A 14,915-nucleotide genomic window follows, 5' to 3' on the forward strand; every position below is an offset into this window, starting at 1 on the left:
TGTGAGACCCCCTCACCGCCGCCCCGTGAGGAACTGTGGTGGGGAAGAGGATGTGGCACAGAACCTGTGAGATGCGAGGAGGAGAGCCCAGGAGAGCTTGGCGCTAGACCCTCCATGGCTTCCCTCACTCCCACTCAGGGAGAATTTGGTTAGAGATAATATTCAGAGAAGAGAAAGGAAACTGGTATATTGGTTCAGAGCTCAGCCTGGGACCAGGGTCAAGGCTTGATCAGAGGTCAGGTGAGGGCTTAGACTGAGGCCAAGGTCAGGGCTCAGAGTGACCAAGATCAGGACTCATCCAGGACCGGGACTAGCGCTCAGTCTGTACAGAGATTCAAGCTCAACCCAGACACACTATCAGCCTTTGTTCTGGGACAGGTCAGGGATCAGCCTGTGACCCAGGGTGGACTGCAGTCAGCGATTGGGGTCAAGACTCAGCATGGGTAGGGCCAGATTCGGGACTCTGGCCAGGGTCCCAGTTCAATGTGCAAGGGAGACCAGGATCATGGATCAGTATACATCCAGGATCGGGGCTCGGTCTGTGATCAGGATTAGGGCTTAGCTGTGATTCAGGATCAAGGTTCTAGGATTGGGGCTCAGTCTGTGACTAAGTCAGGCTTGGCTTGAGATGGGGGTCAGAGTCTAGCCTGGGGCCCAGAGAGTTATCTGGGAAGAATTTCTGGAGCCAACACCAACACTTAGAGGAGAAAGCCTCTGTCCTTGGTCCTGGAACAGCTTCACACTCTCCCATCTCTGAGCTCTTCCTTCCCCTCCCCTACGCAGGGGACCCAGGACTGGGGGGAAAGACCCCGCCTGGTCCTCCTGAGCTGTCCCCCTGGGTGGGGAGAAGCCCCCCTCCCCTTCCTCTGCCTGTCCCAGCTCTGTTTACCGCCCCCGCACCACCGTCTACATGGCAGTACGGAAAACCTTGTCCCAACCCTCCGGCTGGGAGATGGTTCCTGGGGCACCTTCATTGCTCCACAGAAGCCCTCTGTCGTGTGAGGAGAGAGGACACAAGGCCCTCCTTCAGGAGCAAGTGGAGGTTCAGAAACTGAGACTCACCCCCACCCAGCAGGGACGGGGGCCTTCTCTGGGCCCCGGCTTCCTCCTATGCACGCATGTGCACACCACACGCAGGGACTCTGTATCATACACACACTCACAAATATACACAAAAGGGACACCTTCCATAGATAACCGCTTCCACAGCCGTGCACAGACCCAAGCAGGAACACTTACACAACACCCTGGTAATCCCTTCCTACGGGCGCGCACACACACACACGTCACACACGTCACACAATTGCCAAAGACAAAAGGCATATACAGAAGACATCCCTCCCCCGTAGACAAGCACCTTCTCCTGCATGGCGTTCATGCACACAGGCCCTACACGTGCACAAGTGCACACACAGGAACCCACACAGACACATTAGAAATGGGACGGTCATCACGCCAACAGGGGGTACGGTCTCCAACACAGAAGGCGGTTGAACACCGACACAAGTTTACACACACAGACACACAGTTCTTCCCAGGCAGTTACAGAGTTACACAGACACAGAAGCAATTGTACGCCCCGGAACGTTCTGTCTCTGTCTCTTTACACACACACCACCCGCCCCCCCCCAGAAAAATGCCCCATCTGTGAACTTGCCTTACACAACACTCTACTGCATGGGAGAATTATCAACAAAACTCGCTTTTAATGATGGGTTGACCTGAGGAATCTTCAGACAGAGGCCTGCGGCCCGAGGTGACCACCAGCAAGGAGCCGGCCCAGGTCTTGGATCAAGAGTCTCCCAAAGAGAGTGGATCTCTGAGTGGGACGGGAGGCCCAGCCCCCTAGGGCTTCACGAAAGAAGACTAGAAATTAGCCTGGGGGAAAGAAACATGGTACAAAATACATTCAGAGCCCCCTGGCTGGGCCCCGGGGTGGCCCAGATCCTACATATGAGGGGATCAGGGAGGAGGAACACAGGTCCGATGCCCAGGCCGTTCTCTTTGCATGGCCGGGTTCCAAGGGGCGGAATGCATTAGTCATATTCCTCTTAGAAAAATATATCTCTTTATACTCGCCTTCTCCATAGTCTCTTGGCTATTTGGGAATGAGCATTTACCTGCACCCCAAGGCTTAAGAGGGGCTGCTGAGGGGGGCTGCTCCAGGCAGAACAGCAAAGAGCTGTGACCTATGGCTTTTGCATCTACATGGTGGGGAATGGGGCAGGTGCGCAGGTGTGGGCCAGATGTGAAGCCACCAGTATTCAAGGTGGGGGAAGAGATGGATCCTGGGTCAATGATTTCCAAGAGAGATATCAGTGACCCAGGTCCTCGGAAATCCTTTGGTTTGGTGTCTAAGCATCAAGGGAGCAGCATTTGGATGGAGAGGAAGAGCCATTCCATTCATCTCATTCCTTAAAGGGCCCCCAAAGGAAGCTGCCCCCTTGGACTATGATCGGGGGGGTTGATAATCTGGGAAGGTATCGGGGTCTCTTTTGGTTGTGGTGTCAGCTGATTTGGATTACTCTTGCTCCCTCATCTGGATAGCAAAGGACCCACTGGTTAGGGTCTGAGGGCAGTGTAAGATCAACGTGTTGGACCCCACAGTGGAGAGATGTGTCACTGGGGCTCTCCTCCTTACTCAGATTCCGCACATGGCACATGGCCATCCTGGTGGGATAACGGTGGATGCCTGAGGAAGCCTGGAATTTGGATCAGGGATCCCAAGGTCACCACACAGGGGTGGACAAGCAGCCGGATCATTTCTCAGGAGCAGTGTGGACCCCGGGGGTGGGCTCATGACGCCAGTGACTCCACACGGTGGTACCAGTGAATCTGCTGCGAGCACCATTGTCTCCCCACCCCACCCCGAACGTCGGAAGCCTAAGGCCACAGACTAACTTCCCAGGAATTTTTTTGTCAAACAGCAGTGGCCTGGATAAACCTTGGTGCCCATTCTTCCAGCTGGAGAAGAGATGAGGATGCTTTGAAAGCTCAGCCCAGAAGGGAGGAGAGTTTGGGGCCACTTTTCTTACAATAGTCCCTTTAGCTCTCACATTAAGGTCCTCAAGACCTGCGGTGGGGCACCCACGTCTCCTGGACACCCACCAGCCCTCCCTCCCACAGGTGGAACCCGGAGTGGTGGAGGCAGGGACACAGGAGACAGAAAACGGTCCATGTGGCTGGAACTCCCCAAACCAGCTGCGCCCCATTGCCAAGAGGTGGTGCGCCCAGGTGGGGAGTACCCGGACAATCTCTCCCCCGAGCCTCCTTTGTCATGCAGAAAACTCATTGAAGGCCAACAGAGCCAAGGGATTGTCCCCAAACCAAAGAGAGGACAGACAGATGGGGGTCCCCAGGGGTCTCGAGTCCCCCGGGGCCGGCTTGGCCAGGACTCCCGGCCCCCTCGCGCCCTCGGACGCATCATCTGGGGTAGTAGTCGTCCGGGACGCCCGTGAGGTTCCTCCCTTTGAGCGCCGCGTCCACCACTTTGATGTAGGCGGAGATGGTCTTCTGCATGTCTGCCGTGTAGGGGTCGTACTCGAGCTTCCGGAGCCCCGAGCGCTTGAAGTTGCCGTCCTTCTGGCTCTCCACGCAGAGCAGCCGGTCCTCCCTGACCGCCACACCCAGCAGGCCCACCATGCGGCCCAGCTGGACGAAGAGGTCCTCCTTCAGGTCCTCGAAGTGCACCACCAGAACCTTCTTGCCAAACTGGAGCCAGTCCAGCGTGTGGGTGGCCCACCACGGGGCGTAGTTCCGCACGAACTCCGGCCACTCTGCGGAGACAGCGGGGAGCGCGAGTCAGAGGGAGGGCTCAGAGGACGCGGGGCAGATGGGCTGGTGGCTGATGCCCGTTATTCACGCTAATAATATGATTAACTCCTTTTAGATCTCCAAACTCAGCTGATTCCCCAGCCTCAATGCTGCTTTCCACCTGCAATAGTCCCAGCCCTTCCTTCTTTTGGGGATGACAGTAATACTTGTCCGGTGCTTCCTACATGCCAGGCCCAGCCTTATATTAAATATGTTACTATATTTTTATATTTTAATACATATTAATATAGAATATAACAAATATATCAATATTGCTATTAGTTCCACTTATTCCTCACAACACCCCTACAACGTAGATATTATTGTTATCTTCATTTGACAGAAAAGGAAATGGAGGCACAGAGAGGTTCTGTAACCTGCTCAAGGTCACACAGCTAATTAAACACACACAGCAGAGCCAGGATTTGAATCCAAACAGGCTGGCTTCAAAGGCTGAGCTTTAACTACCAAGTTATCCTGTGAGGTGATAGTTACTCTGCGTAGTAATAGTGCCCTGTGTAGTAACAGTATCTACTCACAGGATAATAGTAGGATGTGGAAAAGCATAGACAGTTGTGAACATGGTGCCCAGGTCCCGGTAGGTGCTCAGTGAGTGTTGGTTATTATTATTACTGAGGGTGTTCTGTTTTCAGGTGAGGTGTCGTCTTCCCCCCCAGCCCCAGGCCCTTTCAGGTGCCTCCTCTCGGCTTCCCAGCCCCCACCCCCGGACCTCCCATGTATGTTGTCTGTCTCCCCAACACACTGAGGGCAGAGGGCAGAGTTTAAGTCGGATTATTTATATTTACCATTCTGTTCCATCTTTCTCTCCTCACTTTTTTTTTGGTGAGGAAGATTGGCCCTGAGCTAACATCTGTGGCCAATCTTCCTCTTTTTTTTTTTCTCCCCAAAGCTCCAGTACATAGTTGTATATCCTAGTTGTAGGTGTTTCTAGTTCTTCTATGTGGGATGCCGCCTCCGCATGGCTTGACAAGCGGTGTGTAGGTCCACACCCAGGATCCAAATGCGTGAACCCCGGGCTGCCAAAGTGGAGCACATGAACTTAACCACTCAGCCACGGGGCGGCCCCTCTCTTCACATTTTATCAAAGGATCATGTACAGTCTGTTTTTGCTGTTTGTTACCTCGCCATGGTAAAATGGCAGGATGGATTGTCCCCAAAATTGGGAGGGTGTGTTTGGGGTCATCTGACTTGAAAGACAGTCTACAACAGAACGGGGGAAGTTCCTTGGGGAGCCCTGGAGAGGACCTCAAAGGGCCGGCCAGCCCCTGGAGCTGCAGAAACTCTGGTGGAAGGAGCAGTCAGGGTCACTGCAGAGGGGGCCTGGGAGGATGTTGGGAACAGAGAGAGGGGTCTGCTGGCTCAATTCTGAGCCCCAGCTGGAGAATCACAGGGCGGGCGCTCTGAAACCGTGAAGCCAGACCCACTGCTTCTCAGAGGGCAACACCACCGGCAGCCTCCAGAGGACTCTGTTTATTGAATATGGCTCAATGAGTCTCCCAAGCTAGTCTGGGAATCCCAGCTGGTTCTTAATAGCTAATCCTCATTTCCTTGCTGGCGATGGGTCCTCATTATCTCATTTAACCCTAACGGCTACTCTGAAAGGAAAGGACTACTGTTCACTTACCGCCAGTGAGGAAACTGAGGCTCAGAGAGGTGAAGTAACTTGCCCAAGGTCACACAGCCGGGAAATACCACCCAGACCAGGCCCGCCTGATTCCAGGTCCCGATCTTTCCCAGGCCCCAGCAGCCTCACTCCCACTTCCTCCCACTGCCTTACACCCAGCAGGGGCTCAATAAATGGTTGCTGAGCTAAATTGAAATTCCCAACCGCCAAGTTGCGACGTGATAAAGGGCTCCGCTTTCTTTGCAGAACACATCAGAGTCTGTGGTGAGGCGCCTGCTCCCCCACTGCCCCCCTGGAAGACCACGGCTGCTTGGGAAATATTTATGCTGGTGACAAGGATATTTTTTACCCTTAAAATAGATTATTTACAATGTATCTGGCTAATTGGGCCCATACTGTTAAAATGGGTTAAGGCCAGATGTATCTGGGTGATTAGGAAAAATGTAGCATGTCTATAGTCTGTTTGACTTTTTAAAAGAATCTCCCCACTCCTGAGTCACCTCACAGCGTCCTCAGTGGTTCAGGATGACTGATACTGCCATGGCAGAAGCCCGGGTAGATGGAGATGGCACTCGGTCACCCAGTGACACACAGACCCGGACTTCTAGGCTTGGCCACTTCCGACCATCTCAAGTGTTTGCTGGAGGAGGGCTGCAGTGTCCTCAAGGAAAAAGAAGGGCCAGTCTGCGTGGTGGCCAGGGTCCCCTAGATGGGGCCCCTAAGCTTGGATGCAGGTGGGATGGAGATGACACGGCATCCTTGTTGATTCAGACCTCCCTGAGGTGGGAATGTATGTTGCCTGAGCGCCTACTGTGTGTCAGAGTGGTGCTGGGCACTTCACACGCATTATCTCGTGCAGTGCCCACAAGAAGCCTGGAGAGAGGAAATACTAGCCTCATTTTACATATGGGGGAAAAGGAGGCTCAGAGGCACGAAGCCACTTGCCCAAGGCCACACAGTGGACATCCAAGGCAGAATTCGAAGCCACGTCTGTCCCAGACTGAGCCTGGCTCCCGCCCTCCCAGTGAACACTTGAAGAGCTCCTGATCGGATCCGCTCCAGCACGCTTCTCGCTCCGGATCCCGGGCCGCTGACTGCTCCCTTCACCTTCAGGTGTGGTCTGAGACACGGGGTCCGTTCACAGATGACTCTGAAGTCAGACTGCCAGCGTCCTAAAACCAGCTCCTCTCTACACTAGCTGTGTGACCTTGGGGACGTTAGTCGATCTCTTTTGCGTCTCAGTTTACCCATTTGCAAAATGGCGACCGTGCTAAGACCCACATCCCAGACCTGCTGTGCAGATGGAATGGAAAAGATTCGCAAAGACCCTGACGCAGGGCCCGGGATGCAGGAGCAGCTCGATAAGTGTCGTCTGCTGTTACGATTACTCGATGTTGGTCCACGGCGTCTCTGAAACGCCCCCTGTGCCCCATCTTTTCGGCCAGAGCTTCCCCTCCAGCACCGCCTTTGACACCCAGGCTGTTTCCACAGCAGATGCTCGCTCAGCCCTCCCTCCTCCCGCAGCAAAGATTCCTCACTGGAAGCTCCTAAGTTACCTCCTTGGAAAGAAGAAGGAGAAAAATGAAAATAAAGCCCTAGATTAGCTCAGGATTTCCGGTAGTTGGACGCTGCCTTCCAGTTGGGTGATAAAGGCGCTCTGAGCCGTGGAGCATGGGAAACGGTGCTGGTCCTGCTGGACTGTCACACCCGTGGGCCTGTCCGGTCATGGGCTGGCCGTCTTCCCTCCATCTTCTTGTCGACGGGAGGAAGAAGGGCCTGATTAATAGCCTAACTGTCCTTAATTCCCTACGGAGTCATTAAACACAGCCTCTGTTTCATTAAACAGATCCAACACAGTTCACCTTGTGTAATCACACCACATAAACCTTTGCTTTGGACCCACTCCAGGGAGACTGTGAAATTAACATCATGGAACCAAAAGCTGAGGTTGGGGCGGGGAGAGGTTGCAGGATCCTCGACTCAGCTATAACTGGGAGGGGGCACACGGGCAGGGTGGGGTGGACATGCTCAACAGCTGGCTGACCTCTGCTCTCAGGGGGGTGACCTCCATTTTCCAGGCCAAGAGCATCGTAAAGCAGCGATTCTCAAACTTTAAAGTGTGCACAAGGCTTCTGGGGGAATCTTGCTAAAATGCAGATTCTGATCCAGTGAGCCTGGGCAGGGTGGGGTGGGGCTGAGGTCTGTTTTCCTAAAACTCTCCCAGGGGATGTTGATGCCGCTGGTCCACAGGCCACGCTTTGAGTGGCTCGAGTTTAAAGCAGGGAGTCTTAAACCGGAGTGGGCGTCGGAAACACCTGGAGGACTGCCGGAACACAGGGTGCTGGGCCCCTCCCAGTTTCTGACGCAGCAGGTCTGCAGTGGGGCTGAGAGTTCGCATTTCCAACTCTTTCCCAAGGGATACCGAGGATGCTGATCCTAAAGCAAGGCTCTCCAACTCAAGTGCCTACGGGGGCCAGATGTTCACGCAAATACGAAGAATGGGCTTGGCAGGGACTCTGGAGAATGGTTCTTTGGGAAGGTTCTCAGCCAGAGCTCACGAAGGCCTGGGTCAGACGCCAGGAGAAGGCACTGATGTGGGGACCCCAGACGCCCAATATGAGACGCGTGTGCTGGAACCGCCTCTCTTCCAGCCTGCCCTGAGCCTCCCTTATCTTGGGTTTTAAAGCTCCCAGCTGTCTTGAGCAAGGGCAAAAAGAGGCGAGGCCACTCCTGGGAAATAGGAGAATTGTCTGAACCTGGGAGGAGGGGCTATGCCAGAAAAGGAGGAGCTCTGAATGCAGCAGCAGGTCAGTGACAGCCCCAGGTAAGAGAGAGCCCGGCAGCTAACGCCCGGGTTGAATCCCAGCTCAGCCGACAGCTGGGGCCTCGGCCGCCTGGCTTGCTCCCTCCCTGGGATGGTTTTCTCACCTGTGCAGTGGGATGCTCCCGATGATTATGGCGGCCTTTCTAACCTCCTGGGGTAATTACAAGGGTTAAGTGAGTAATGGATGCTTAGCGCCTGGTCCCACAGCAGCTTCCCAAGTGAGGCCCCTCCGTCTTCACCGGGGGCAGCAGGAAGCCCGGGAGGTGGAGAGCCAGGTTCGAGTCCCAAGTGACCTTGGCAGGTCCCTGCCTCTCTCTGGCCTCAGTTTCCCATTACTAACTAGAGAAGGAGTCAGTGGTTCTCAGCGCTGCCTGTGCTCTGGAAGCAGCCGGGAGCGTTGACAAACACTGACGTCAGGCTCCTCTCCAGTAATGGTCCGGGGGTCAGCCTGGGCACTGGGATTTTCCCATACTCCTCTGGGGTTTCTGATGCACAGCCAGGGCTGAGGTGCACTAGGCTCAGCGATCTCCCTGGTCCTTTCCTGCCCTTTGTACCCGCAGACTTCGCAGCCTGGCGCTGGCCAGTGTTCACTTTCGAGTGCTCTACAGATAAATCAGGCAGAGCCCTCTTTACTCCTGGGGACAAGGGAACAAATGTCACGACCTGTCCAAGCTTCCACCCCCTCACTGAGACGGGGAGCCAGGCAGGAGGAGGAACAGGTGGGCGCCTCTGAGTGAAGCGGGAGCCCGGGGCACAGTCACTCAGACAGGCCCAGGGGTTTTAACCAGTGACACCAGCGTTGAGGGCGTGGTGGGTGGATCCCCGAGTTAGCGTCATCCTGCCACACCCTCCTCCTCTCTGGAGAGGGGCCGGAGCCTCAGAGCAGCTGGGAGCCCGGGTAGGATCTGGGGGAGTGGGAAGCATCCCCGGGCTTGGGGCTGGGGCAGCCTGGTTCCTGGAGGCTGTTGAGGTGAGGTTGGGGGAGCTCACGTTACAGAGCATCTGCTGGGCCTCAGGGCCTCCGGGCTGGGTGATTCGCATCCATTGGCATGTTGGCTAGTCCACTATCACAGCACAGTGGCTAAGGGCATGGGCTCAGGAGCCAGACTTCCTGGGTTCAACCCCCACCTCCACCACTTCCTGGAAAAAGCTCATTCACCTCCCTGAGCTTACCTTATTCCATCTGTAAACGGGTTAATTGTGGAGGGTTAAAAACACTCATCACTGTGACTCTCATTACAGCCATGGAGGTCTGGGATTTTGAGACCCAGGGGGGTTAAAGAGACTCAAGATGGCAGAAGTTGAGTCTGACTTCAAAGCTCTCGCCACTCCCCTGGGCGGCCACCCTGCATCGAGACATTCATCCACGCACCTGTCACCTACCAAGTGCCAGAGTGGAATCTCAAACACAGGTCATCTTAATGAAGTTCAGTGCTTAGGGGCCAACACTGACATTTCCCCAGCTGTGTGGCCTGGGGCAAGTCACTTAACCTCTCTGAGCCTCCCAGGCCGAGATGTTGGGAGCGTTCATTGAAATGATGCTCTGTGAGCTCTTAGGACTCAGCCACTGAACTTGGGCTGGATTCAGGTCTCCTGACTCCCAGGAGAGGGCTCGTGAACCTGTTTCAATAGATCCTATATCGATTACATAAGGGTCTCCCATAATGAGTCCGGTCTGCGGAGTGTTTTGAAAGGGTTAACTTTACTTCAAGCCCCACAATTATTATCCCCATTTTCCAGGTGGAGTGGTCTAAGCTGAGTGAGGTGACAGGGCTTTTCCAGGAAGTGGCGGAGCTGGGACTTGAACCCAGGGCAGCTTGCTCCAGAGCCCACGCCCGTAACCACTGTGCCATGACAGCAGCCTGGCCCATGGAGGGTGATGCTTGGGGTGTAGTGGGATGCGGGACGTGCACCTCCTGAGCCGTGAGCAGGAAAGGGGAGCATCACACGCATGTCCTCCAGGACGCCGTCCTGGACTGCCCACGGGGGACAGCATGGGCCCCTGCCGCGCCCCTGGGGCCCCGCCTCGCCCCTCCCCGGCCGAGCAATACCTTTGCCTTTCCAGTGCGCGTGGGCGGCGAAGCCGATGTGGCCGCCGTACTTGCGGTTGAACTCCGCCATGAGGGCCTTGTAGGGGTTGCGGATGAGCAGGATGGCGGCATCGAAGGCCTCGATCTCCTTCTGGCCGCTCTCGTGCGTCTTGATGCAGATGGTCCTCCCGCTGCGCCAGTGGTCCCGCTCACCTTTGAACCCTTCCCGCAGCGGGGGGGCAGGGAACACGGCAGGTGAGCTGGGGGAGGCGAGAAGCCACCCCACCCCTTCGGGGCCACCTCGGGGTCCTCATGCACTCATCCATTCACCCGTTCTTTTACGCGCATGTTTATGGAGCACCTGCTATGTGCCAGGCACTGTGCTGGGCGCTGGGGATAAAATGAGTTGCAAAAACATCCATGGGTCTTAGTGTTTTTGAGATCCAGATTGTCCAATGAATGCCGACTCATTGATACAGTTAGGGCTGCGGGACAGCAGTATTCGTGCTTAGGTGCATGAGAGGGTGATGCGCTGGGGGGTTCCTCTCCGGGTCGAGTCCACATCCCCACCCCACTGATGCTGGGCGTGGCCGGATGAGTTGCTTTGACCCTTGGAATGAGAGCGGAAAGTGGGTCTCTGCCAAAGTCTCCAGATGCACCACATGTTTCTATTCACTCTTGTGTGCTTCTGCCATTGCTGTGAGAAGAGCATGCCCTGGAGGGCTGTTGGTCCCCCCTGGGGAGAGACGCATGGGTCCAACCTGCAGTCTGGAGCTAAGCAGCCCAGTCAGCCTAGGCAAGATCACGACCTAGTCAGGCAGCATCCTGAAAGGTTTCCTGGAGGAAGAGATGCCTAAGCCTAAAACTGAAGGATGAGGAGGAATCTACTAGCCTAAGAGAGGAGGGAAAAGTGGTGGGAACAGCAGGTGCAAAGGCCCTGCGGTGGGTGGGAAGAAACAGGTTACAGTGAATGACTGCCGAGGGAGCGCAGAGAGCAAGGGGGAGCATGAGGCTGGAGAGGGTTGTGATGAAGAGTTCAGTGCTAGCCTAGAGAAACTGAGCAGCCCTTAAAAGTATTTAATCAAAAGGAAGGGAGGACCTGATCAGGTTTTCATTTCTAGAACCGAGGAACCGAGAGGAGTTCTGGGTAGCTGGAGTGTGGAGGAACGCTTCCATAGCCCCAACCCTGTGCTGGACATTGGTCTGAGCCTTTTATGTATATTAGGCAACTTGATCCTTTCAACAATCCTATGAGGGTTTTGTTTTGTGGATGAGGAAACTGAGGCACAGAGGGATCAAATAACTCACCCCAATTACAGAGCTATCGAGAGGCAGAGCCAAGATTGAAACCCAAGCCATCAGGCTCCTGAGACTGCTCTCCACCATCTGGGCCTCCCATTCTCAGAGAGCTAAGGCATTGGGGTGCTACCTTGAAAGGCAGTTAGAGATGTTATTGTACTGGACCGTCAAGATACTGGCTGTGTTTCCAGCTCCATGGGTGACCCTGGACATCATGTCATCTCTTTGGGCCTCAGTTTCCTCATCTGTAAACTGGAGCCATGCTGCTTCTCCTGCACAGGGCTGTTGTGAAGAATCTAAGAGGCTCATAGTAAGACTTCAACAAACGGGAGCTAGGGCTGAATATGTCTCGGTGTGAAACCCTGGGCTGAGAAGCCACCCGGTCTCATCACAGCTTGCAGCGGTTTCTTCCTTCTCTGTCCACTCACGACGGTTTCTAGGGCTTTCTGCTCCTGCTTTTAAGTAGGAGTGAGGTGAGGCTGCCACAGCATCCACTCCTGTTCTGTGGCAGAAAGGAGCAGCCCCCCTCACAGGGCCAGCGGGCGGAAGAGCCAGGAGTGGAATGTGGTTTCCTGAGTCAGATTCCATCCTGGGACTTTCCAGGTCCAGTTGCAAGGAGTAGCCTAGCCTTGCAAATTAGCACAGGCCTGTGCCCAGTAGAAGATATTACCCACAGCCTTGGAGGCCCACGGAGAGCACAGCATCATGGGAGAAACTGCCTCCTGAGGCACTGAGGAATGGGGTGTGGGGGCTCGAGAGAGAGCTTGGACATAAATGTTTACCCACAGGCGGCACTGGAGACAATTTCCCCATCGTGCTGTCACGCATTCCATTGGCAAGCTCTTTACGACACGGACAAAGGACTTCCCATCTAGGATTTCACTTTATCTTCCCCAAAGTACATTTTTCCACAAGCACAACAGTGGAAAGACGTAGGCAGCGGCTACACAAGGACCCACACAGATTCTCAGGGAAGAAAAATAGTGAGAAACGTGTCAGGATGGTCCAGCTGGTTTACGTCAGCTCCGTGTGTTATGAGACCTATATCACCCTTCTCTTTGTTCCACGATGGGGTCAACTTAGCACCGTACTTATCAAGATTAAAAAAAAAAAAAGGGAAAAAAATGTCAACATTGGGAAAGATGTGCTCCAGATTCCAGATTTTGGTTTCCCGGGGCCTTAGTCTGTAGGGAGCATTGGAAATGTAGGGAAGTGGGGAAAGTTCCGTTTAGCAGAATGTCTCCCAGGGAGAGAAGAGGTCTATGTCTGGAAAGGAGTCTTTGCTAAGTCACATGGGATGAGCTGGCCTGAGGAACAACGGATGGTTGCTCAGATGTCCCCTAAGGAGGGCCCTCCAGGTGACCACAGAGGAATCAGGCATACAAGCTCAGGGCCAGAGCGGAATTGCTGAACTGCGCCACCAAGGGTGCAGCCCCCCGATCCTTCCCTCACACAGCACCCAGCAGCCCCTGCACATCAACGTGGAATATTTAAATCATATTACTTTGAAGGTCACAAAAATAGCAGCTTGTGTGGGGCACCCACATGACCCTCAAACTCTGAGGGGCTGGACAACTGTCCTAGGATTTGGAGAAATGACCTTGTGGGGTCAGACCACAGAGAGAACAAGATACGTTTTTCTCCTTCTCTTCCCCCCACCTCCCAATATGGTAGTTGCCTCCGCATTTTGCAGTTGGGGAAACAAGCACAGAGAAGGACGGGGCAGAGACGCCACATCTCTGCGTGCCCTGGAGTTTACTGGGGCAGGAAGGGTCCCCTTCTGGCTCCAGACGTGGACACGCTGGAGGCCGATGGTCCTTCAGGAGCAATGGGGATGGTTTGGAGGCAAATCCTCAGACATGTCAGCGGGGCTGAGAGGCTGCCTCCTCCATCTCCTGTCTGCTCTGTGGGCCCCCAAAAGCCGCAGAGGGCCCCTACCCAACTAGGGGCTGTTGTCCCAGCCCCTCCCTCCACTGTGTCCCCTCCCTCAGGAGTCCAGGTTCTGGGTCCTGACAGCCACAGAGCTTGAGTCTGCACCCAGGGCTGTGGGGTCCCCGAGATGGGGAAGGAAGGAAGAGGGAGGGACATGAAGCCGAGGGAAAGAGGAGGGGGAGATGGACAGAAAGGGACAGCCATATGGAGAGATGTAGGGATTGAGACAAAGGGAGGGAGAAGAGCAGAGAGAGAAAAGACAGGGAAGTAAGATAAAGAGACAAAGAGAACAGAGACACAAAGACAGACCGAAACAGAGATCCATACGCGACAGAGAGATGCAAAGACAGAGAGAGAAAAAAAGACCAAGAAAGAGAGACAGGCAGATGGACAGAAAGAGACGGGTAGGTGGACACAGACACAGAAAACCATGCTTTGCAAATGGCCAACCTCCCTGAGTATGGGGAAGAGAGGGCAGGACTCAAGTGGGACAGACGATTAGATTCTGGGAGGGAGGGTCCATTCATTCATTCATTGGTTCATTCCCTCCCCTCCTTCACTCAACAGCCCCTTGGGAGGGTGGGCTGTTGCCAGGAAGAGGGAAGAGAAGGTTGCAGAGAAAGTGGAGGAGGGGAGAAAATGTCAGGCAGCTCCTCAGTCCTAGGAGGGCCCTGGGGGCTCACCCACCCGACGGAGGAGGAGATGGAGGCCTCAGGAGGAGCAGGACGTGCCCCCAGTGATCCAGCTGCTTAGGAGCAGGGATGCAGGAACTCTCAAGGGCTTAAATAAATCAGTGAGGGTTGCTGGAGGATCAGCTTATCCTACAAGAACCACCCCCTCTGGGCCCATCACCCAGGTACCCCCGTCTAATCAATGACCTCCTGAATGTCCCTCCCTGTGTGCTTCTGTCCACCACTGTCACTCACCTGCAGCCAAAATGTCCCCCCACCCAACCTCAGTGGCCAGAGCGGTATGTCACACATGCAGATCTCAGCACACTATTCTCTCCTAAAGCCCCTCCATCTCCCCTGGAGCGTTCGGGGAGGGGAGGGGGACACGATCCCAGAGGGAGGGGTGAAAGCTGTGTCCCATTGGCCCCCCCCCACCCCCCGGGCGGAAGTGCTTCTGTTCCTCCCTCAGACTCCAGGAATGAGGAGCTCCTCTGATTCCAAAACACGCCAGACCTTCACACGCGCTGTGTCCCCTCCCTGGGACCTCGTCCCCGCCCCGCCCTTATCCTAGCTCATCTGCCTGGAGACCCGCTCCTCCAGCCTCAGGTCACAGCCCCCTTTGTGATGTCTCTGACATTCTTGGGTGTTCTTCTCCTCTATCCTCCCAGTACCCAGGGCACTCCTTCATCATGGCCCTTATT

At 54.9% G+C, this 14,915-nt stretch overlaps 1 protein-coding gene across 4 annotated transcripts in view; it reads right to left on the reverse strand.

Annotated features, from left to right (window-relative positions):
• Positions 1 to 1,719: 1,719 nt before the first annotated feature.
• WSCD2 (WSC domain containing 2) overlaps positions 1,720 to 14,915 on the reverse strand; it is a 108,409-nt gene continuing 95,213 nt past the window's right edge. For all 4 annotated transcript variants that reach the window (XM_046639084.1, XM_046639088.1, XM_046639086.1 and 1 more), the window contains exons 8-9: positions 10,334 to 10,534; positions 1,720 to 3,776 (exon numbers count right to left, since the gene is read on the reverse strand). In XM_046639084.1, coding sequence (XP_046495040.1) covers positions 3,424 to 3,776; positions 10,334 to 10,534 — 554 coding nt within the window. In that variant the 3' untranslated portion in view covers positions 1,720 to 3,423. The remainder of the gene's footprint in view (positions 3,777 to 10,333; positions 10,535 to 14,915) is intronic.

Source organism: Equus quagga, chromosome 15, assembly GCF_021613505.1.
Source record: "Equus quagga isolate Etosha38 chromosome 15, UCLA_HA_Equagga_1.0, whole genome shotgun sequence".
Taxonomy (NCBI): domain Eukaryota; kingdom Metazoa; phylum Chordata; class Mammalia; order Perissodactyla; family Equidae; genus Equus; species Equus quagga.